This window comes from Pseudopodoces humilis, chromosome 5 (assembly GCF_049639895.1).
Source record: "Pseudopodoces humilis isolate 2021_Gansu_Grassland_sample_001 chromosome 5, ASM4963989v1, whole genome shotgun sequence".
Lineage (NCBI taxonomy): Eukaryota > Metazoa > Chordata > Aves > Passeriformes > Paridae > Pseudopodoces > Pseudopodoces humilis.
The window spans coordinates 40,070,664-40,094,994 of NC_142204.1; the positions used below are offsets into that span (position 1 = coordinate 40,070,664).

General features: G+C 39.7%; 2 protein-coding genes across 3 annotated transcripts; both read left to right on the forward strand.

Moving 5' to 3' along the window:
• The first annotated feature begins 3,706 nt into the window (after positions 1 to 3,706).
• TMBIM4 (transmembrane BAX inhibitor motif containing 4) lies at positions 3,707 to 11,283 on the forward strand. The gene is made up of 7 exons (XM_005519332.3): positions 3,707 to 3,828; positions 5,617 to 5,725; positions 7,000 to 7,105; positions 8,184 to 8,217; positions 9,139 to 9,256; positions 9,733 to 9,778; positions 10,425 to 11,283. The coding sequence occupies exons 1-7, from the start codon at positions 3,735 to 3,737 to the stop codon at positions 10,629 to 10,631; spliced, it is 714 nt and encodes a 237-aa protein (XP_005519389.2). The 5' UTR covers positions 3,707 to 3,734; the 3' UTR covers positions 10,632 to 11,283.
• Positions 11,284 to 11,719: 436 nt separating this feature from the next.
• LLPH (LLP homolog, long-term synaptic facilitation factor) lies at positions 11,720 to 14,484 on the forward strand. Of its 2 annotated transcripts, XM_005519331.3 has the most exons (3): positions 11,720 to 11,850; positions 11,970 to 12,153; positions 14,257 to 14,484. In XM_005519331.3, the coding sequence occupies exons 2-3, from the start codon at positions 11,973 to 11,975 to the stop codon at positions 14,418 to 14,420; spliced, it is 345 nt and encodes a 114-aa protein (XP_005519388.1). In that variant the 5' UTR covers positions 11,720 to 11,850; positions 11,970 to 11,972; the 3' UTR covers positions 14,421 to 14,484. The 2 variants fall into 2 exon arrangements, with proteins under 2 accessions (XP_005519388.1, XP_087911402.1); XM_088055276.1 differs by lacking the exon at positions 11,720 to 11,850 and having other exon boundaries at positions 11,858 to 12,153.
• The last annotated feature ends 9,847 nt before the right edge of the window (positions 14,485 to 24,331 follow it).

Consider the following 24,331-nt stretch of genomic DNA (forward strand, 5'->3'; position numbering starts at 1 on the left):
CATGCTCCCAGGAAGGTAAGCTTGTACCTCCCACATCAATGGACTACTGCCTAGTGCCACCAGATAGCTCTGGTCCTAGGCAGACAACCCATGTCTTATTGCATCTAGACTTCCACTGAGAATAAGATCCAAAACTAACCTGTCATATCTTATCAAAAATGCACATTGTTTGAAAAAAAAATTTAAAAATGAGCTAATCAAGTTACAATAGGATGATTACAATAGGTGTAATGAAAAAAAAATATATAATGCAGGTGGGATTTAATAGGAAAAAGAATATAACATCATCAGGCAAATATGTTGGCTGTAGGAAACCAAAGAAACATTGAAAGAAACTTATTCATCCTGGAATAGCTTGGCTTTGTCATCAGCTTGCTAAAGGGTAGAGTATTTCTCATGAAACTGTAAAGAAGATAAACTCTCTTCCCTTAATCAGTAGATTTGAAAATTCACCATTAGGGATTTTACAGCAACAGATGGCACATCTCCCTCTGAGTTTCCTTGTTATTTTCCTGCTCTGTAAGAACATCATGATGGTTTTGCACCTACATACTGTACACGTTGAAATATAATTTGGAATAACTTTACAATTACATGATTGTCCCCAGTTCCCATTTGTATTTCAAGTGTGAAGATAATTTCACAGTAACTCATGAAATCATGGTTTAGGTTGGAAAGGACCTCAAAGATCACCTACTTCAAATCCCCCTGCCATGGGCAGCAACACCTTCCACTAAGGTCAGGTTGCTCAGAGACCCATCCAACCTGGCAGTGAACACTTCCAGGGATGGGGTATCCACAACTTCTCTGGGAAACCTGTCCCAGTGCCTTACTGTCCTCACAGAAAAGAATTTCTTTGTAATATCTAAGCTAAAATTGCTCCCTTTCATTTCAAAGCATCACCTCTATCAATACATGGCCTTGTAAATAAGTACATCTCTGGCTGTCTTGTAGGCCCCCCTTAGATGCTGGAAAGCTGCTAAAACTCACATTTCTTCAAGTTAAGATTCCTCAGAATCACACAATTAAATGATCTCTTTAACTTAGCCAGCTATTTTGAAACTGAGAGACCAAAGCTCACCTGGGGATAAATGAATGGTTAATGGCCATGTGGATGCACCTACATAACCAAACTTCTCTCCTGTTTACCCACATTGCTCTGTACCCACGCGTGCTGTGCCATCCTGAGCACAAATTGCCTGGATGTTACCTCCCTGTGGAAAGGCTGGCAGGCAGCCACAGGGCCCCATGTGTGACTCTGTACTCCTGGAACCACACTCCAGCACTACCACAGCAGTAGTGCCTTATGCATTTGTATGGAGCCATGCAGAGGTCATGGACTTGGCAGTCTGGGAAGAGGAGACCATTTAGTCCTGCCTCAGCAACAGCCGTGATGATGTGAAGATACCCAGATGTGTATCAAAGCCATGCTGAGAGGGGTCACTCTGGGAACACTGCTCAAAGCAAACGAAGGGCCTCTGGCACAATGATTTAAAAACAAACCTTTGGAAAGAAGTAGAATCCTGGCAATGCTCCAAGTACCTTTCCCAAGTACCTCTGAGCAACAGATGGGCTTTTTCCAGCAAAGCCACGGATTATGTGTAACGCAGACAAAAGGCACAGAGGAGTTCATGGTCCTTACCCAGGCCTCCAGTGACAGCAAGCTTCCTTTCCCCATACCGGAGCCCAGACCAAAACCTGGGAGAACAGAAAGCTCTTTCACCCCTGCACGCACGCACATGGAGTGGGAGCGTCTAGCCAGCCCTAAGCAAGTCACTGTGGGACTGCTGTGGTTTCAAATAAAAATAGTGTGATGGAGGTATGTTTATGAAAACATCAAATACAGAAAAGAAAGGCAACGTAAAACACACTTCCCTTTTTATAAGGCATATTTAACATTTTACAAGGTATACTTTCCCAAGCGAGGAATGGAAAATTGCAAAGACATTGAAAGCACTCAGGCAGACTCAGTGTCATTAAATGTTCATTCAATACAGTCACTCCAAAGAACTGCATTCTGTATGTGCCTGCAAGTAACAAGAAAGGCCTTAAGACAAGAATGATGCTCTCTTTTGCCATGAAAATAGCAGCCTATATCAGTGTTGCGGATGTAAATAGTTTTCCATTCCCATCTGCAGCAACTTTGGCAGATTGTGTTTCTCAGTGGCGTCACTGGGTGATTTTGCGGCTTTGTCTCTTGCCCTGCCAAATAAGCTCATTAATGAATCCTGGTGGCTGCCATCAGACCAACATCTTCCACACAGGATGTGGGTGTGTGAGAGCGCAAAGGCTCATGTGCCTATTTCCTGCCATCTCCTATCTCCCAGCCTGTGCCTAAACCTCAGGCTATTCCACAGCTTTACCCTGATTACTCTTAAAATTAAAAGTACTCAAGTTTTCACCCTGAATATTTCCTACTGCAGTTTAAGCCATGCTACCTCTTAATGTGACACTTTCTCTACAGTTGGAGGACTGCAACAACCTTATAAAGAATATTTGAAGGCTATTATTATATCTGTCCTTCAATTGTCTCAAGCCTCAAACTATTTGCAGGAGTCAACTCTGTGGCAATGCTCTGAAATTTTGTTTCTCACACAGAATGCCCCTAAGAGGTATTTTAAAGAAAACAGCACTGCTTGTATTTGGAGAAGGCAACACCAGAACTCAAAATGCTGCTTCTGGGAGAACATCAGTGTTGTCCTTCTGCTGAAGCAGATGCGAGAAAGCAGACAGCATAACTATTTCAAAACAGTTACTATTCAGCAGCACGAACAATGAATAAAGCTCCAAATTCAGGATTTAAACCAAAAGATCCTACTCTGCAGCAACTAAAAAATGCAAAATGATGCTAAGAAAATCATAAACACTTCCCAGAATATAAAGTCATACTCATAATTCTTGTCCCTGCAAGTGAAGTGTAGTATCTTAAGTCAGCCCAGTAGAAAAGCTGCTCAAGATTATTTCATCACGAAATCATACAGTTGATTTACTTCTCCCTTGAGAAGCTGAATACAGTTCAGGCCACTATTTTTCAGTGTTCAAAAGCACTTCTACTCAAATCTGTTACATCTATTTCTAAAGTGTCTGTGGCTTCAGTGTCTTGGCACACTTTAGATAATATTCACCAGTTTAAGAAACAACCTACCGCGCTCCCCCCATCCACATCCCCAAATCGTAGCTCTTGTGATTGCTCAGCGTGAGCTTCCATCAGGTCTGACTGTCCCAAGTGCTTTGTGCCGCCTGAGAAACGCTGGGTATCTTTGCTTTCTGTTCAGTTACACTGACTTTGAAGGACGGGACACGAAACTAGGAGAACGTCGAGTAAAATCCTGCTTTGCATTAAAGGTTTTGGGGAGTGAAGCTCATCCCTGTGGGATACAGGGATGAGCATCAGCCCAGGCACGCTGAACGCAGGTAGTGTCTGCAGCCGTGCACAGCCTGTTGGCAGAGCAGGCAGAGGCAATCCAGGCGAAAAGCAGCCCAAGGCTGGGTTTTTGCGGCCGCTGCAGCTTCCTCTCCAGGCCCTTCAGACCTGAACTACACACGGGGAGAACGCACAGCTCGGCATAAAGGCAGCCCCGCGACCGAAGAACTCGGCCGCTCGGCGGGGCGCCCCGCTCGGCCCTGCACAGCGCGGCGGCGGCGCCCGCGATCGACGCGCTCGGCTGCTCGGCGGGGCTCCCTGCTCGGCGCAGCGCGGCCGCGCCCCCCGGAAGCGGAGACAAGCCGCGGCCATGGCGGCCGAGCAGCGCTACCCGAGGGGCTCCATCGAGGATGACTTCAACTATGGCAGCAACGTGGCCTCGGCCAGCGTCCACATCCGCATGGGTAAGGGCTGCGGATGAGCGGGAGAGCCGCATAGCTCCGCCTCAGCTCCCCAAGCGCTTGCGGAGAGGTCCCCGTTGCCCCCAGTGGGGCCCTGCTCTCCCAACAGGCGCCTCTGTGATACTCCGGTCACCTCTGGCCTTGAGCTGCAGTGGGGTTCCGCGCAGTGTTTTAACCTGGCTAAAGGTGCTGAGTGCGGAGCCCGAGCGCTGTATAGTCCAGGTTAGGCATCAAGGGTGAGGGACTGCGGCCGGGGAAAGGCTCTGTCGTTTAACCGTGAAGGGGCTAGGTCTTCTCAGAGGGGTTACCCCGTGCACTCGGTACCCTGTGTAGATTCAGACTTGATTTTGTCCCGAGTGACGAGTTCTGAAGTCCAAACGTGGTCCACGAGCTGCAGAGTCCCTGCAGAGAGGCATCTCGTCGGAGGTGTTTGAGGAAAGCCTGGACGTGGCAGTGGGTGCCATGGTCTGACACGGCGATGTTCGGTCACAGGTTGGACTCGGTGATCTCAGAGGTCTTTTCCAGCCGTATTCATTCTGTGATTCATAAATACTATTAGAATAAGTGACTGCAATTATAGAAGTTTAACCATGAGACTGAAGGATTTGAATTTCTTCTGTGAGGTGGTAGAACTTTTGTCTCTTCCACCGAAGCATTTGGCATACTAATGCCCGTGAAATCCTGCTTTGCTGTTCGTGTGCAGGTCTGAAACATACTGAGTACTCTGGTAGAATATGTCGAATCAGTAATCCTTGCTGAAATAGTATTACTGGACACATTTTGGAATAAAATCGGCTATGAGCTGTGAAGTCTTTTATTATTTATTTCTGATAATCAGGAGACCACTTCCTATTAAAATACTGTTTTATTTTGTTTGAAAAATAACAGGTGTGCCATAGGAGGTATGCAACAGGTAATGCCACTAGTAAAATTGCTGATGGGTTTAGTAATGTAGGGGAAAGGCTTTGCAAGCTGGGAGGTTTGGTCAGTTTATTATGACAAAGTAGGCCCCAGTCCCTCATGGCTTGCAAGTGTATTTCACTTTACCTACTGCAAGCAGGTAATTCGGTTTCTCCTAGTATGTGCTCTTAATCTTGTTTAATACTGTGATATTAATGACTGAATTTTTTTCCCCTGTAAGCTCATTCTTCCTTCTACAGCATTTGCCTAATGGACTTGGTCTCCTTCTATTCAGAACAGAGAATACCTGTATGATATATCTGTATGTCCTGATCTACACTTTTCTTTCAGTAATTCTAGAATTAAGAAGCCTCTTAATTCTAGGATTTTTTCCAGCCTGTGCCCAGCTGTTCAGTACAATGCAAGTTGTAAATGATGATAAATGATATTTAATATGATGGAAGGGAAATCAAATGGACATTCATGTAAAAACTTAACCTTTTTAAACTTTTATGGCTGTTTCTGCCTTCTGTGTTAATCCTTTCAGTTAGGTCCATTAGGCAACAGTAACATGATAGAGAAGGTATGCTGTTAGTATAGTGAGAATGGGTGTAGGTCTTAAACTAATCAAATTTAAATTCCTTGCAAGTGTTTTCTATATTTCTTTTGTCATCATTGTTAATGGTTAAATAATGATGTCCAGGAATAAATTTTGCTGTAATATTGTGTTAATTTTTTTAAAGTAAAATGGCTTTTTACAGCTTTTTTCTGTGCTTTTTCACTATGACTTTATAATGGTTCTTTATGAAAATGAAAACTTGTATCTGATTTGCTGTTGAAGTTTGAAAGTGTAAGTCAAAAGTAGTTTCATTTTTATTTTCCTTATTCCAGCATTTCTGCGAAAGGTCTACAGCATTCTTTCTGTTCAAGTTCTGTTGACCACAGTCACATCTGCAATTTTCCTATACTCTACTGGAGTGCAGGCATTTGTTCATGAGAGGTAAATTCCAAGGTGAAATACAGCTGTTTAGCATGTGTTAGGTATAAATTATGTAACTTGTTGCTACACTTCAGTCTTCCTAATCAATTTTATAACCTTTTGTTGTTTTGTTGCTGTAATAGATACTTCTTAATTTGATTAGGGAGTAACTTTTCTTCTCTGACAATGTTCTCCTCGGTTTACTGTGAAAACTATCATATTGTTTTTTGTTGTGTTGTTGTTTACTTTAATCAATGCTTTATTAATAGTGCTTATTTCAATATTTGTGCTATGCATACTTTGACATGAGTTGCAGAACATCTCAGTTACTGACATTTCTTGTATTACAGTCTAAATACTTTTAGAATATCTTTGGAATGCTGTTATTTATAGGTGACTGTTCCAAAAACCAGAATCATGTCTTACTCCTCTTCCTCTCTCTCCTGTCTTCTTTTTCCTCTTATCCCCTCCCCACTCCCCCAAAATAATTATTCTGCATGAATTCCTGTGGGAGTACTTCTTTTTGCCTCTCAGATTTTCATGATAAAATAAACCTCAAAATGCAAAGTGTGGTGAAAAGGCCAGGGAAAGGAACAGCTGGGAAAGGAGACCACTGAGTCGGGTTTCTGTTTTCCTCCAAGTGCACTTTTGAACTTTCACTTTAAAGCCCAAATAAAAAAGGAGGATTAAACACTGCATGAAAGTTTCAGTTTCTGTATTATCTGTAGAGTATACAACAATGATTGTAAAACTACTGTTTTCTGCTTAAATCTGATAATTTAAAATTGTCCTGCTGGCTTAGAACTGTCGTGATTTTGTGTTTGATGTTGGTCCTCTTTTTCCTTGGAGGGCTACTTGAATGATTTAGCAATACATACTGGTCAGTACTGATTTTCCACAGTGCAGTTAGTGCCCATGTTTGTTGCATTTGGGTGCTTATGAAAAATAGTTCTCTGAATATGGAGTTCAGAACTGGCAAAACAGTACATGTACTTTAATACTCTTACTTTGTATGGATGGATTTTCTTCTTTGTATGTGTTCATTTCCAGGTAATGGATTCCTGGGGAATCTTTAGCTTTATTATGAAAACAAAGCCTTTACTTGTGACTGTACTATTTTTAACTGATTATCTGTAGTAGTATGTTTTAGAACAGTTTTACTGTAAACCTGCCTTACATTTACTTTGGATATCTTTTCCTAGATGATCACTTAAAAAATTGGTTTTATATAAACTGTTCCATACTCTTAGAGATATTTGATTGTATTTTTTTTTTTTTTTAATGGAATTTTACAGGCCTGCCTTGCTTTTGATATCTGGACTTGGATCTCTGGCTGTAATCATGGCACTGACCCTCTACAGACACCAGCACCCTGTTAATTTATACCTGCTGTTTGGATTTGTAAGTGTTTAAATCAATTAAATTATTAATTGGTGAATTAATTCCATTTAATAGTCCCTGGAATATCTTGCATAGTAATTAATTCCTTGAAACTAGAGGTATGTCACTTGTTTTTCTTTAATTCCTTGAAAGACATCCTATATATTTATGAAGGTCTGAGTTACTTTTTGAAGATTCTGTCCACAGCTTGTTCCTAGATAGCAGGCACTTCAGGTTGCTTTCAGTTTCTTTCTAGAAAGAGTGTTAGAACTTGGAGCCAGTTTGAGCAAGGGTTTTTGTGTGTGTGTGTAAATCTATCTGCTCTCATTGTTCTGTTGATGACAGGGATTTTTTCTATAGAACTGCTCAGTAAGAAAGGAGGAGGCATTCCTGTTACCTAAATTGTTCAATGGACAGCCTCCAGCAGAGACCCAAACCAGCTGTATTGTTTATTCCTCCAATTGTTGTCTTTTTGATGCTAAATTCCAAGCATGTTTCCAGCACAGACAGATCAGTCAGAGCTGTCCTCAAATTTCAGTCTTCCGGCTGATGTTGTGAATATGTAGATCCAGGCTAACAGTTGCTCTTGGGTATTTTGGATTATGTAGCAAATGAGTCTTCTGAAAAGAAGTTACAGTAGCTTAATTAAAATTTGATGTGTTAAGAGTTGCCTAAATTGTATTTGTGATAAAACAGAAAGACAGCTTTGCTGTGTAAGTAAACAGAGTGTTTAAAGGGTAAGTGTGGAAAGGAAACTGATGCAGACACTAACACTGTGTTAGACAGCTGTCCAGCAAAATACTGAAAATGTATTCATTTTATAGCTCCTTGAATAGTTTGTAAGAAGTGTCATATAAATGCTGTGCACTTACAGTAGAAAATGTGACATTTTTCTGTAGGGACAGTGTCTCACTCATTTTCACTTTGTATTGTACTCTTTTTATGTAACACAACTTCCAGCCCAGTGAGACAGTCTGACTGCCATTTTCTTGTTAAAAATTTAGCATGTTTTCATACACAAAGATTTAACAGGAGACCTAATGTTTAATGGTTTGATTTTTTTCTGATCCTTCTATTTTTTTGTGTTTGCTTTTTATAGACGCTACTGGAAGCACTGACAGTTGCCATTACAGGTAAATAGTAGCCATCCTATTATTGATTCCATAAAGAATTTGGAAAAGGAATCCATTATGTTGTACTAATTGCCATTAGGGTTTTGTAGATGTGACTAAAATAATTATGAACCATGTTAGAAAATTTTAATGACGGTGATAGGAGTTTAGAAAAGCTAGGGAATCAAGGGAGAAAACTGAATTCTGATGCAGAAATGAAACTGTATAAATTTGAAGTGAGAAGTGAGTTGGGGAATTCCATTCTTTCAGCATAGCTAAAAATGTTCTTTCATAATGCTCAGCTCTCAGCAGAGCTGATCTTTAAGTTGAAAAAGTCCTGTCAGCCCCCTCAATTTCCTCAAAGGGCATTTGAGTTTGGAGAATTCTGTACCTTCATGGTCAGGGTTGAAATGAGGCATCACCTCAAACTACCTTACAGCATAAAATGAAACCTCTTCATTGTGGCTTATGATCTCCTGGTTTGGGAAAAGGAAAGATTAAGGAGGAAGGAGGAAAGAAAAAGGTTGCACTTGTTTCTGCTATCTTTCCCCTCCTGTCCCCTAATCACAACTTCAAGCCTTTATAGGGGATTGTTTTATTTTTCCCCTTGTTTCAGTATCGTGAAAAATTCATACAGTTTTTTTCCTTAAGATCTCTGTTATCTGTGCTTAAAATCGTTTTGTTTTGTTGGTGTTTTCATAATTCTGACTAGGGAAGACCTGTTATTTCCATTTAAGAAGCTACAGCTATAAAGTAACTGTCAAAATTAGCTAGTACAAGGTCCCTGAGTCCTATGATCATGAATTTGAAATGCAAAGACAAGTTCAGGTATAATTTACTCAGTTTTGTTCACATTTAAATTTAAATTTCTGTTCTCAAAAGATAACTCAGCAAATACAGTGTAGTGTTCTTTAATTGACAGATCACTTTCTCTGTTTATAGTGAGTTTCTATGATGCCTCCATCGTCTTGCAAGCCTTTATTCTTACTGCTGCTGTATTTCTTGGATTGACTGCATATACCTTACAGTCAAAGAGAGACTTCAGCAAATTTGGAGCAGGGTATGTTGTCATATTGATGATTTTTTAAAATTTTTTCTTGTTGTTAAGGTTGGCTTGTTTTTCTTTCTTAAAACAACCTTTGCAGGTATAATAAGAAATACAGGTCAACAGAACCTGCTTCAAGGGAATAGTGAGGGTTATTTATTTTAAATTATTAATTTTACCTGGTTCTGATCCTTGGTAAAATCTTTTCAGTGATAAAGAATCTTAAAACAATTAGAAAACTGTTTAGTTTACCTGGATTTTTCACTGAGAGAGAAGGCAGATGTTTCAGAACTTTAAGAAAATGAAAGTTGGAACCTAACTTTTAACAGCTTTATAAAATTTTACTGCTGACACCAGTGAACAGTTGGCATCTAAGAATTCCAGACATTTACTTGCCACATATATTGTGAAGAGGTTTTAGAAAAATGGAGGATATTTTAAGTCTAAAAGAAAGTATATTGTTGGTCACAGTATAATTTATTCTCTTTCAGCCTCTTCGCTTTTTTGTGGATTCTAATCTTCTCGGGTTTCTTGAGGGTAAGATACTTTGTGCTTGCAGTTAAAAGATATTCACAGAATCACAAAATGGTGTGGGTTGGGAGGGACCTTAAAGATCATCTAGTTCCAACCCCGCTGCTGTGAGCAGGGATACCTTCCACTAAGGTCAGGTTGCTCAGAGAAGAAGGTTTGGGTCAGCCCAACGTAGCTTAATGAAAGAAAATTCCTACCCAGATCCATTACTGTTTTGGATAAGGATGGTGATCTTCTAACCACACACGTTCAGTTTAGATTTTTGTTGGGTGTTGTTCTTGCCAACATAAAAGGGGTATTTGGGTTGATTGACAAGATTTGTCAGTTGACATCCACTACTTGATGAAGGGAATGTGAAGGAGATTTGAGATTTATTTTGAGATGTATTTTGATTTTCTAGTTTTTCTGCTGTTAGTGTTCTGGAGGCCAGAGCTTCCTCCCTGTGAAGTGGAGGCACTTTTACACAGTCAGAGATTGTGTAACTAGAGAGTGTATGGAATAAGAGCATTGAAATATGGCCATAATACCATGGTTTTGTGTACATAACACTGGAAAGACTGTGTATTAAATGTGGCATATCATTATTCAGGGATTTTAATATTAAAAAAAATTAAATTCACAAGTATCTTTTTCATATTTTATCTGCCTCCAGCTGTTTTTCTATAGTGAGACAATAGAGTTGTTGTTTGCTGCTGCTGGAGCTCTTCTGTTCTGTGGATTTATTATTTATGACACTCATTTGCTGATGCACAAATTGTCCCCTGAAGAGTACATACTGGCTGCAATCAATCTCTACTTGGACATCATAAATCTATTCTTCCACCTGCTGCGTTTTCTGGAGGCATTTAATAAAAAATAGTCGAAAGCAGTGTGGGGTTTGACTACGGCACAATTAAAGTTAAGCATTTGGATGATCAGCAATCTCAGTAGTTCTGCCTTCTGAAGACTGAATCTTTATTATGTTTGCATTCCATGAATATTGATCTCTCCTTAGGGGGGAAAATGGCTTTTTTACATAGCTACAGTTCTTCTCCAGATCATGTATTTTATGTAGTTAACATGCTGTCATCATTACAGTCACTTTTTTAATCACTTAATTTTCAATTGACAAAAGTAATGATTAAAATTTTGCCAACTCCTGATTGCTCCATAGTAAGCTTCCCTGCTCTTCTGTAGCTGCTGAAAATGTTTTCTTTGGGTTTGATCATTCATTTATGTCCCACATAAGGGTAGCATGAGTTTACCATTGTGCAATAGTTTACTAAGATAATTTTTTTTTTTTTAGTTTTTGTTTGGTAAAATGATATGCTGTCTCTGGCAGAGATAGATACTCTGTCCTTGTTAAGGGCTGTCACTATGGAAGCTGTGAGGGTGTTAAAACAATTAAATGGAATGTTCTTAATTTTAGTATTATTTATTGCCTATCTTTCAGTACTCTGAAAAATAATTTGGAGATTGATTATGGCATTTTATCAACTTGTGTGTAATAAAACTCACTGTGTCAATAAAAATCGGGAAGCGTTTAGTCTGTTCTTGCAACTGGGACTGGAGAACTTGAGGACGCTGAGAGTGAGCGCTGCAGCCGGATCGGTGCTGGCAGGGTTGAGATGCTGTCACTGCGGCTGCTTCCCACGCTCTGGAGATGCTGGAAGGGCAGAGAGCGTAAAAACGATTTTGAAAGGCTTCCTTCGCCTTCAGTGAGGGATTGTTACTGCTCGCCAGTCCTGTCAGTGAGAGGTGAGCGACAAGGAATGCAGTACCTGGGCAATGTTCCGGCCTGCCTACCCCCGCTGGGACCGGGTGCGCTTTTTTTTTTTTGTCGAAGTACGACCGCGAGTGGGATAATCTCTCCCGTGCCTTAGGATTTCATTCAGAACAGCGGTGCAGGAGCTAAGAACAAAACCTTGCTTTTTTACGATGTGATGGAACTCTTGTTTATCCTTTCAGGCCGCGCACTCGCTCGGAGAGTTACGGTAGGGCCCATCTACCTCCGCGCGAGGCCGGGCCCCTCAGTTTGCGCACGCGCGGCCGGGCAGCGCGGCCTTCCGCGGTGTGTGTGGCGGTCTCGTGCGCGAGCGGTGAGCGGGGCTGGGGGGGGGATGGGCGCCGTGTGCGCGTCCCCGGGCCCGCCGTGCGAGTCCTGGGCCCGCCGTGTGCGCTGCCCGCCCTCAATCGCTCCCGCTTCCCCCCCCCGCAGGGCATGGCGAAGAGCCTGAGGAGCAAATGGAGGAGGAAGATGCGGGCGGAGAAGAGGAAGAAGAACGCGCCCAAAGAGCTGGAGAGGCTGAAGAAGATCCTGGGAACCAAAGCGGATGTCATCATGGAGGAGGTCAAGGAGGTGGCGACCGTGCTGCCCCCCGAGAAAGTCCTGGAGCAGAGAGGTGAGTCGGGCTCTGGCTGGCGTTTCCTGCTGCCGTCGCCCAGGTGCGGGCGGCCCTGCAGTGTTGTTGCTGATCCTGTGACTTTCACCGCCGGGATCGGGCGTGTGGTTGTTACAGGCTGAGAACAGTGAGTCGGAAGGTTTGTCTTTCTAAAGCTTAAACCCTAAATCTCGTCATTTCGCAACACTGGCATCCATATTGCATCCGGTCACTTGTGGAACGAGGTTATTAACGTTTAGTTTTAGTACGTAAAGTGTGTGATGTATCGTAGGGAGAGACATCTCTGACAGCGTCAGGTGAATGCGGATTCACCACTTAGCAGTTGTTCCAGTCACAGCATTATGTTTGCTGCCAAACTCTCCTAATTTGAGGAGGCTCCTAAACACACAGGAGTTGGAGTGGGAGTAGTATGGCCCGGTTTCTGAACACCAATTAGTGTTGCATTGCCCGTGGTGCAGGAGTGGGTGTCAGGTGTCTACAGATAATGCCATCTTCCTTGTGTCTGGAATCTAATGTAAACTGTAAAGGAAGTAACCCAGAAAGTGGAAACAGAGGTTTTAAATAGCTGCATAATGGATATGAGTCAGAAAGACACCTTCTCTTTCCAAAACTGACACCCAAACTAAATCATAGTCTTATTTTGATTCTCCAATTTGTGCCACTTAAGATATTATGATACTGTAAATGGAGACAGAATGCTATATAAAAATAATTGTCCAATTAAGGGTAGTTTCAAGTATTGCTTGTAATTTTATCCATGATTCTGATTTATCCCACAAACCAAGTGTAAAAGTGTAAAAGCCTCAGAAATACCTAAGAAAATACGTATTTCACAGAACAGCTACAAGTATTGTGAAAATAATGGTGTCTTCTTTAAGAGGACTTTTCAGGACTAACTGTGGACACAAAGGAGTTCACATCACCAAGTGTTACAAGAACTGAAGTAGATAAAAACTTCACCCATAATAATGTACTTCCTGTAGACAGATAAATAATTTTCCAGCCAAAGAAGGTATAGGTATATATTACAGACATCTTACTGTGTTACTTTAGGGCACTGTTTACAGTGCACTGGGCATGGTTTTTTTTTCAATTTTTCCTTTTAAGAAAAAAATAATCTAAGGTCTGCTGTGCTGAATAGGCTTTTTGGCTCTGCCACCAGGCCCCTGTGCTGATTCTCTGTTGATTGCAAGTATTTGCAAGCCCCTCAATTTTGGGCTCCATAAGCACATCTCTGGTGCAGATTCCTGTAGACTATCAGCCTCAACTATTGAAGCAGCAAGTTGGCCTTTTCCTCGTGAGCTTTGTCTCCCAACATCAGACAAGCACAACATAGAAGTCTTTATTCCTCTCCATAAAACTTGTGGTAAAGGCTTGAGTTGTACACATATAATTTGGGAACAAGGTTGGAATGAAATTCCAGAGCACAGTTCCAGTCAGTACTTTGCAAGGTGTTCCTCCTGCACCTTGTTATCTCACCAAGACATGATGTTCATGGGGTGTTAGGCAGCTGGGGATGCCATTCTTGGGAGTGACGGTGGCAGTCATCCTCATCCTAGAGATTAATCCTCTCTTTCTGCCTGTAAATGTGTTAGACCTCACTCGTAGAGGCAAGCGTGGCATCACTGGCTGATACTTCCTACTGTCACTGTATTTCACCTTTTCTCTTTACTATTCCTTTTATTCGGCTTCATCTTCCACTCAGAATATATTTTTAGAGCAGATCTTAAACATTACATCATAAAAAGTGTGTAATTGTGCATGTTTCAGTAAGCATATGGCTTCATGCATGTTTCTGTGATGGAATATACATTGTTCTTAGACACAGGATTGGAACAGATTGCAGACTAAGGAATAAGATGCTTTGTCCAGACATGGTCTTCAGGAAAAATACTGCACATTTACTATCAACTGTTGAAGTTCCTAGGTTGCAGTTGCATTGGTTTGGAAAGTGCTTTCATTTTATAAAACCTTCAGTTCTCTATATACAAATACTGTTGTGTCTAGGGATATTTTTATCACTTGGGGGAATCTAGTAACGAAATAGCTTCTATGAAGCTGATTCAGACATTTTATTCACTAAAAAATACCTTTAATTTTCAGATGACTGCAAAATGGAGCTGGATAATAAACGAAACAAAAAAACTCTCCTAGACCAGCATGGACAGTACCCAGTATGGATGAATTCCAGGCAAAGAAAGAAGCTTAAGGCTCAGCGTGTTAAAGGGAAAAAAAAATCAAAATTGGCCAAAGGCCTCGTCTGGTAAAATCAGTTTTGTAAGATCATGAATATTTTATTTAACAAAATAAATTTCCCATATAAGCTCATGAGATTTTGTGCTTGGTCACTGAGTATAATTTACTGTGTCAAATGAATTTTTGAAGAGACTATTTAGCCAGCAAATGGTGAAAGAAATAGCAGCTTGGTGTCTGTCTGCCAAACTTAAAAAGCAAGCTGAGTGCCTTTGAATAGATTAATTGTTGCCTGTGGGTATCTGTTTACTTGGCGGGTGAGGGTCTTCATCTTTTATTATTAATATCAAAAACAGTAAAGGAAATCCTAAAAGTAATTAAACCAAATGGTTTTGTACTGTGGTCTTTGTCAGTGTACCTTGTCTTTTAGTAAATATAACCAAAGGATTCTGTAAACATGCTGTATCCTTTAAATCCTTCTGTAATATTCGTTGGACTGACTTGTGTTGCTTTTAATGTCTGATAATTAACAAAAATATATCTTCATATGTAACTCCACAATTTTTATGCTGAAACAACACCAGGGCCTCATGAAAATTCTGCAAGTAAAGTGAGAAAGCGTCAGTCTGACATAAGTTCACAAAGAGAATAACAAAATATTTAATTGCTGTCTGCAACAGAAATATTGTAGGAACTAAATAAGTGAAAGTACAATTGATTCTTTTATTATTAAAATGAGAGTACACAGATGCACAGAATGGAAATAAAATAGCTTTATTTAAGATCTTTTCCAAGTTTTAGTAAAGTAAATGAGAATTTTCCTTTCCATATGTATTTTCAGTAGCCTTTTATTCCTCTTAAAATGGTACTTATCTATCCTGCTTTACATTGTGTGCATAGGATAAAACACTGCATGATTGTGTAACAGATACCATTTATGTGATTATACATTTGGGTGCATATTACTTGGCAGTAACACGTGATGACAGATGCAAAGGTTAGTTGCCCTGAAAGCTTGTGTTTTTAAAATGTTTCTCATTTCAAGGATGGAAATAATTACAGTATCCACCCTGCAGGATGTGCCTTTGCAAGTGCCAGGCATGGGTACAGGGCATAATCTTTGTGCAGCTTCATGCAAGATGAGATCCACATTCTGTAATTATCCACAAATTGTGATTTATATCCATTGTGATAACTTGGGCATAGGAAAGAAGATCTATTCTTATAATTACACTAGGTGTAGTATGCTAAAATGTAGTAAGAAGAACTCAGTGTGATGGAAAATTAAGTTTTTCTGGAAAAATATAGTGTGTTTTGTGTTATCGTTAGGAGAAAGCTACATAAAAAAGCTACAGTGATGTTAAAAGGAAAACCAGTATATCTTCTATTTTCGCATAAATTGACAGTTAATGATTTAGTATGGTATCTAGGTCGCATATTACCAAATGATATGCCCTTAATAACTGTACTTTAAAAATATTTCCATTAAGTTGATAAAAGCCCTGCTAGTTGATAACAGCTGCTACTGCTGTCAATTTTTTTAGTCATACTAGATAAATGGATCTAGATTTTGGTATCAAACTTACCTAAATATTAGCATGTAGATTAGAGCTACTTTAAAATGGATACATGTGGAGGAAAGTGTTCATGAATGTGTTTGACCAGGAATGGAATGAGAAGTCAGATTGTATTTATTTACTGTTGTAATGATGTAGGCTTTATTTTGCATAAAACATGCTTTGGAGAATTGAGATGGGAAACTTCTCAGGCTTAAGTGTGAAAAAACAATTGTTTTTTTTCTGTAGAGGTCAGATGATTTTCAAGCAGCTCCCAGTGGGAAAGCAGGCTGTTTTTCCCAAGTGGAGATGATTAAACTGGCAAAGTCCCCCTGTTTAGATGTACAACTTCAGAGTCAGTTTATTCTTTAGGTGCATAGGCGTCATCTGCCTCGTCTTCACTGAGCCTGCCACTGCTGCACTTGCCTTACACTGTCCTCTCTCCAGAGCTGTTTCACTCCTGCCTCTGCTGCTTCCTCTATAAAGAGAAAATTAACCCTCATAACTGAATAGTCTTGCTTATTTGTGCTTTTATGACCTAGCCCTGAGCTTTATTGTATAGATTTATTAGTCAACTGATTTTGTGACCAGATAAGAATTTGAATCTCAAGTGAAAGACGGCAGACGCTGCACTGATGTTTTATTTAGAAGTTGCTTCCTTCCTGTAACAATACTGACTGTGTGAGGTATTTCCTTCATGGTGTCCAGGGTAAAGTCAAACGTTCTCTTAAACTACAGATATTTTAAGACATCCTGTTTTATTTTTGAGGTGAAATGGAGGATAAGGAAGGAATAAACTGCTGTCTTTATAGGAATATAGCTCTTATTCTAGTACCAGTGTATTGTGTACAATGTCGTACCTCACTTGGGTGAGGCAGAGCTCTCTGTGGGCTGGGAAACATTTCTGGGAGCTGTTTGGGTAGGATCTGTAATTCAGGGTAAAAGCTTGCTTGTAGACAGACAGCAGGAACCTGGCTAAATATACTGCATGGATGTAACACTAGAGGCTGAGGATACAGCAGGCAAATTCTGCTTTATGGGATTTGAGCATACTATATATGGATACTGTAATTTTGTGTTTGGAATTTGTTTTTACCAACTATTTTTGAATGGAAATACCAAATTATTTAGTTGCCTTTGAGTATTTGATTCATACTGCCGAATCTGAAACATGTTTCTGTTTGAGTTGATGGAAAAAGTCATGTTTCCTTACAATAGAAATTAATTTAAACATAATTGATTTTGACTGAAATACATATCTTAAGAGTCCACAGAGGGATTTTCAAGGGAGTAACTGATTTGCTTCTAAACAGCATTCTAATAATATCACAATTCATTGGTCTTTATGTAAAAAATGTTCTTTAGGTTGGGATTGAGGGAAAAAAGGTTGTAGTTGATTAAACAAACTGATGGAAGTCTAAAAGTATATAAATTAAATGGCACTGTTGTGGTGGTTGGGGTTTTTTTAATTCTGTAATTGTGTTATTATGAAACTGCTTAGTTGCAACTTTCTGCCACCTACCTGCAAAGTGCTGTGGTAGCTGTGTTTCCTGGACCTACATACAGAAAGCAGAGGAAATAATGCAGGTACTTTTGAGCTACATGCAGAAAAGCCAGCACTGAAAGAATTAAATTCTGTCATTTTATTGAAATGTTTATGTGCGTAAGATGTGCACATATTCATACAGTATAAAAATTGCATTAGCAAATTGCTAAATGTCCTGCAGATTGTTGGCAGTTTCTTACGAAGATGACAAGGTCTGCCCTTTTTGACCTAGTGTATAGGACTTGATTTTTAAAGTGAATTATTTCAGATGCCTGAAACAACTGGCAGCACTGATGGTTCAATTCGTGGGCTTTTCTGGTAACTCACTGCTGCCCTGGGACACCTCTGCACTGTGTAGTCAAGTCAGGGGACCAATTAGCTAAGATGCACTGAAAATATTCTTATTTTCCCCATTTTTTTCAGCTAGATTGTCTTACAGCCTTACTGTACAAAATGCAGCGTCAGTAGGAGGCAGTACAAGACCAAGAAGAAAGACCAGGCTGGTGAAGGCGAGGCTGTGTCAGGCTGTCCTGGTGCATGAGGCACCTCTCTTCCTGTGGCATTAGTGCCTCTTGGTGTGGCCACTGTGCAGTACAGCATTGTGAGGGTGGAGAGAAGTTCTGGAGACAAGTCAAGCAAGTGCATTGAATGGGAGTTTTGAAAATCATTTTCAATAGAGGGCATAGTACTGGAGTCTTATCTACAGCTGACACTGTGGCTATGCTAAATACAGTTTGGGGCTGCTTAGTACTGGGAGGAAGAATGTCATGGCAACATGGTACAAAATGGTCTCCTGATATGTGGTCACAACTTCTTAAACAACAAAAGGAGTCCTGTACAAAGGCTTTATAGTGCATACCTGTTTCTGTTCTACCTTTTCCTCCTGCCACCTGAACAGTTGTGTGGGTTCTGACTTTGATGGAAGCTGGATATCTGACATGTATCTGCTCTGTAGTGTGAACATGTCTGGTACAGGCATGAGACTGTAGCCTTAGCATGGAGAAGTTTGAGTGGTGCAAAGCAATCTGCTGCTCAGGGTGGCATAGTCTGAATTGAGTTATGGCATTTGTGGGGAAGATGAGACTCTGAAGCAAGACCTATGTATGCGTCGCTCTCTTAAGGCCGTGGTTTTGCCATCAGTTTAAACTTGCCTAGGAGTGACATTTCAGAGCAGGACTGACTGAGCCATCTGAGAGCTCACTGCTGCAGGAAGAGGCTCTTTTTGGCTTTTTCCTTTCCCTTCTCCAGCTGCATTGTCCAACTTGCAATTTCCTACTTCTGAAGAAACAGACATTGGGAGGTTTTTTTCCCCAAGTTGAAAGTGAGAAAGAACTTCTTTCTGTTAGTAAACACTGCACAGTTGTGACAAGCCTACCATTTTCACTGTCATTTTATTCTTCCTGCACTACTTCATTTTTCAGATCTCTACCTAATCAATAGTGACAGAATTTAAAGGAAAGGAGAAGGCAGAATGGGAAGCGGATATTTGCACTGTTTCCTCTCTCATCCCAGTCACTTCAACATTGCTCTCTCAGGTCTCTAATCTTTCTCGTGCTCTTATTTCATTATAAAAGGTCTGAAATGTTAGGAACAGTACATGGTGTGGCAAAAGAGGGTTGCGTATCAAGGGTCCTATGCAAGGCAGCAATGAGGACTGCTTATGAAGTGCTTGTATATTCAGAGCAAACTGACTTCTGTTTTCAATGCAGTCAACTAGGTGGTGAAAGTTACTTATATTCTTGTTTGGTAAACTATTGCCTAATATATATTCTCTCTAACTGCAGTTAATTTTCTTGCAAGGCTTTTAAAGTCTGAATGCAGATTTTACAGCATTTTTAAACTTTTGCTTTTAACCAGAGGTTGGCTTTTGTGGATAGCATTTCAGGAAGCAAAGGTGCATTTGTTGTCTCAGGATGGCTCATCTGACTCAGCCCAGCTGGTCCATTCATACATTTACGTTATTTGAAACATACAGTATCTCTCTTTTGAAAGGTAACAAATTCATAACATATAGGTGCAACAGCTATTCCATGGTACAGCTTGCTACCTTGAGTCTTTAAATTACTTTGACAGTAGATGTTCTGTAAATTTAGCTTAGGTGGATTCTGATATGTTTGAAACAAGAACTGTATAGATCTACTGATTGTGCTTCTGTCCATCTTACTTCTGCAAAATATAGCAGAGCTTGCTGAAGATCAGAGCTGCAGTTTGTCTCGAAACAGAACACAAAACATTTCTGTGAAAGCTTAGAAGGGCTCAGTGACAACGATTTCTTGATTGTAGTCTCTTGGGTTTAGTTAATCACCACTACTGCTACTGAATAGCCTCATCACAAATGCAAAATTTCAGTTCCCTTAATATATGCAAAAAGATATTTAAAACTAAATTGTTTGTGAGAACTAAGAAAGGTAAGATACACTGCTTTTGTTGAACTTGTTTCACGCCCTTGGAATATGGTATTGTTAGAGGATGAACAGGAAGAAGCCAGAACTGAAGTGCACCAGGTTATGTGCAAAGCTGATTGTGGAGCTGCAAAGTGACCCATCTAAAGCACAGCTGGGTGCCCGCAGACACTTTGATTGTTTTTCTCTCCTGAATGTCCTTAAGTCTGCCTGAATTCTTGTGGAAAAAAACCAAAACATTTGCCATACTTCAGAGCAAATGCAGCCATAGTGTGATCCATATACTTGTGGTTGCTGGAACTGCTCATCCATGTCTTGGCTGCTACTGTGTTGGAGAGAAAAATGTTTAATTCCTGGAGTGCGAGACCAGGGTGTAAGATCATCCATGGAGAGGTTACAGCTTCTGTTTGCTGATGTAATAACTTTAGGAACTATAAACAAACACCTATGTTTTTATCCATCACTTTAAAAGAGGTAAAGGGTCAAGCATTAGGCTTTCTCTTTTTCTCTTGGGGGCGAAGATTGCGTGTGGATTTTTTGTTATTTTGCTTGCTGTTTAAAGTAAATACTGATCTGCTAAGCTTCCATGTGTCCATAAATGTGTTATATGTGTCTATGTGTCCATGTGTTATAAAATTTAAAATCAAAATTTGCATTAGTTTCCTTAGGCAACCAGAAAGATGTTAACAGCCGACGCATGTCCGTAAGAAATTGTAGGGTTTTGGGTTTTTTGGGTTTCCCCCCGCCATTAAGTTGAACTGCTTAACCAGCTCCTGACAGAAACCCTTAGCAGTGGGAAGTGAAACTGTACTTCCACAACTTCCCTGTAACAGTGATGGGAGGGGACAAAGGGCAAAGTCTGTCACACAGTGTATTTCCATCTCAACATTTCATTGCCCATGCCAGCATCACCCAAATTCACTAGTGAATGAGACTGGATTATCCGTTGTCGTGCTCAATGGCAACAACTTGTCATGCCTTGTCTCAGATGCAGCAGTGACACGGGTGCCGTGAGGTGGTGGCATCGCTAACCGGGCCGGTCCCTGGGTACTTGGGGGGAGGTGGAAGAGCCTCCCTGCAGGAGCGATCCCGGCGGGCCGTGCTGGCCGGGCGGGAGCCGCGTTTTGCTGGGGCAGCCGCTGCCCGGCAGGCGGCCCCGGAACGTCCCCGGAGAGTCCCCGGAGTGTCCCCGGCTCACGGGCCCTGGGAGGAGCCGCACGGCCAGCAGCCCGTGCCGTTTTCTGTGGTTTAAGACGGAGCTCGGTTTCCAGCGGGGCGTGCATTGCCTGCAGGGGAGCGGGCGGAGCGGTGCCGTAGCCCGGGGGCTCGCATTGCTGGGGGTGCTGCCGCTTCCCGAACTGCCTGCAGAGCGGCTGGAAATACAGTCACGTACTCTGCCCTAGTAAGGAGTGCCATTTAAACGTGTAAAACCACTTGATGTTCTTACTGATGATATAAACGAGAGCAGTTATTCTCTAAAAAATATACTAAAAATGCGACTTCATGAAAATGATCCCCCAATCTCTTCCCCCCCCCCCCCTTAAACATGTCCTTTTTCCAGGAAAGTGCACAAAGGGATCCATGACTTTTTCTGATATATAATGTTTTGTGTTTAGAAGGAAGGCTCTTTAAAAGCTTCTTATCAACCAACTGAAGCATTTTAATGACAATTTCAGAAACTCAGTGGAAAGAGAGTTGTTTTATATCTGCTTGTTTTATTTGCATTTTAAAATCTCCACGTGGTGATTTCAGCAAAGGTCCTGTGTCAGGGAAATCCAGAAGTGAGGTTGACCAGAGACAAGTAAAAATGCCTGTGTTGTTTTCATTGTCCAAATGTAATGATGTGCAATGATTTAAACCAGCAGTTTCACGTGGTTAAAAATGAATTAGATTCGTAAAATTCTAAAAGTAACCTCAGACACACCAAAAAGGATAACAGTTTGTGTTAGGGTAGAATTAGTTTTGAGACTACAAAAACTATTTTCCATGCAATCACAAAACAAAAAGTGATTTTATTTTTAAGAATTCACAGAAAAAAAGATTTGTTTTTATACCAACAAACACTGTTACAACAAATGCATCAGTTCCTGCAATTGTAATTGAAGCTGAGAAAAATAAAATAATCTTAAGCATTTCAGGAGTAAATGTAAAACAATATAAATTAATATAAAATTAGAGGGAAAAATATTTTGTGAATACAAGACCCACTCTGTAAGAAAAACAGTGAGAAAAACACCAAAAAACTCTGTAAGAACACAGAAAACAAGGTTTCTTTATCTAAACAAAAATTTAAGAAATACACACAGTGATACAGCTGAACAAATTTATGGAATAAGTTTAAATATTTAAAACTGAAAAATATTTTTTAACTTGCCAGAAATTAAATGTTGCTTAATTCATAGAAATAAAGTCATACTTGGGGGGAAAAAAGTAGATTAGAAATAGATTTAATTTGCATAAATCTATACAAATAAAGTAAATTTATGTTTTAACTAAACCTACCAATTCCAGTGAATGAGAATTTTTCCGTTCATTGGTCTGGAAACAAAGGTTAAATCTTGAAAAAAAAGACCTAACAAAAAACCAGAGTAGCTGAAATTCCAGCTTTCATGGAAAATAAAATGAACAAAAAAGTTTTGCAAAACCTTTTCAAATGTTAATTGAGCGTCTAAATACATTTATTTTTTTTTAGTTATTACATTATCTTTCATTCAGAAACTCTACATTTTAAAGTCTTATTTCTGTCAGAAACTTCACTAACACAAAGGTGCAAAACAATTAATTCTATTTCTAGTCTGCCCTGACATCTTTAGAGATTGTTTTGCTGTAGAAGGAAATTAAATAATTTCCAAAATTATCTTTCCCAAGTATCTTTTTGCATTAAATGGGGTCTGGATTCAGTGGTTCCTAATGAATTTGGATATGTTAACAGTGACTGGATCATATCCAAATATGACTTGATGGGAAAGCCATTAGTTTTTTTCCCTGAGGTTACAGTGGGATCCCATCTGGTGATTGCTAATAAGTGTGGATACATTCTGAAAAAAAAAAAAGAGCTTGCATTGGATTCTATTATGAATTACTGGGAATGCAGTTTCTTGGAGTTTCATTCATGCACTTCAGGGAAGTTGAGCTTGGAGTATCTGACAAAAAAGAACATGACATAAGACTTCAGTTATTTTTTTTTATACTACAGCAATTGTTTTTTAATAGAATTACGTTTGAGATCAGCTAAAATGTATTATTATGTATGAACACTTACGACAAAATCCAAAATAAAACCATCCATTAAAAGAAGTTGAATATTTGATTGTAGCTACCAAATGCTTACCGTAAAATAAAACTTTAATCATTGAGTGTCTGAATAGCGTTCCTCCACAGTAGGATGAAATCTAAGTCATATTTATCTTTCCTATGCACTATCCAAAACACTGAGGCAGGTTTCATTTTTATATGTAGTGTTAGGAAGAAAATCTGAAGAAGACCAGAAACAAATGTTTGTCTTAACAAAGAGGAAATGCACATCTGTTTTCAAAATCCTCTAACTTCTTGGAAAATATAGCAGTGTGTTTAGAATAGTAAGGCTGATGGTTGAAGGCAGCTTATGTCATTTGTGAACACTACAGTTAGCAATTATATGCAAGGACATACTGCATTTCTTTTTCTAAAGTAAAAATACTGTTGTACTTTTTCTTTTTCTTTTTCTTTTTCTTTTTCTTTTTCTTTTTCTTTTTCTTTTTCTTTTTCTTTTTCTTTTTCTTTTTCTTTTTCTTTTTCTTTTTCTTTTTCTTTTTCTTTTTCTTTTTCTTTTTCTTTTTCTTTTTCTTTTTCTTTTTCTTTTTCTTTTCCTTCCTTAACAAACCAATTATTAGCCAGGGCAAATTGACCCTGGTTTTGATCAAAGGAGCAATTTATCTCATCCTGTAGTTCCTGCAGACTAACAGCTATCTATTGTTGCAGAATGTACGGGTCACCTTTAGCTGCCGACCCCATCCAGGCATGAGAAAAGGGAGTGAGGAAAAACCTATAAAGCCCAAAATAAAACTGTGGATTCTTCTGGTTCTTGTCAGGTTCAGTTACAGTGGTACAGAAACAGCAGTAAATTCACTGAGGCTCTATCAGATCAAAACAGCTCTGTTATAAATATCATTCATATAAACCATGTGGGCGAGAGAGAAACTGTCAGAAGAAGGGAAAGGAAAATAGATCTTCTGCACTTCAATAAATTATATGATACTTTTATAGATTATAGCAAAAAAAATGAAAACTTAACATACATATGCCTACATATGTGTGAGTGCATGTATGTGTATATACTCACATGGTAGTATTAATTTAAATATTCAAATATTTTCAATCCAAATATTTTGGTTTAATAAAATAAAGATATTTAAGTGACTGTGGATAAAATTAGGGTACAGAATAAATCTAGAACAAGAGGTTCAAAGAAGTGTCTTATGTTTTCCTTGAGAATTGACTCA

Bases quoted from the DNA above. Each gene is read 5' to 3' on its own strand.
- LLPH (XM_005519331.3), top strand. From the start codon at position 11,973: ATGGCGAAGAGCCTGAGGAGCAAATGGAGGAGGAAGATGCGGGCGGAG. The intron at 12,154-14,256 runs GTGAGTCGGGCT...TTTAATTTTCAG, and splicing joins GAAAGTCCTGGAGCAGAGAG to ATGACTGCAAAATGGAGCTG.
- TMBIM4 (XM_005519332.3), top strand. From the start codon at position 3,735: ATGGCGGCCGAGCAGCGCTACCCGAGGGGCTCCATCGAGGATGACTTC. The intron at 5,726-6,999 runs GTAAATTCCAAG...GGAATTTTACAG, and splicing joins CAGGCATTTGTTCATGAGAG to GCCTGCCTTGCTTTTGATAT. The intron at 9,779-10,424 runs GTAAGATACTTT...ATCTGCCTCCAG, and splicing joins TCTTCTCGGGTTTCTTGAGG to CTGTTTTTCTATAGTGAGAC.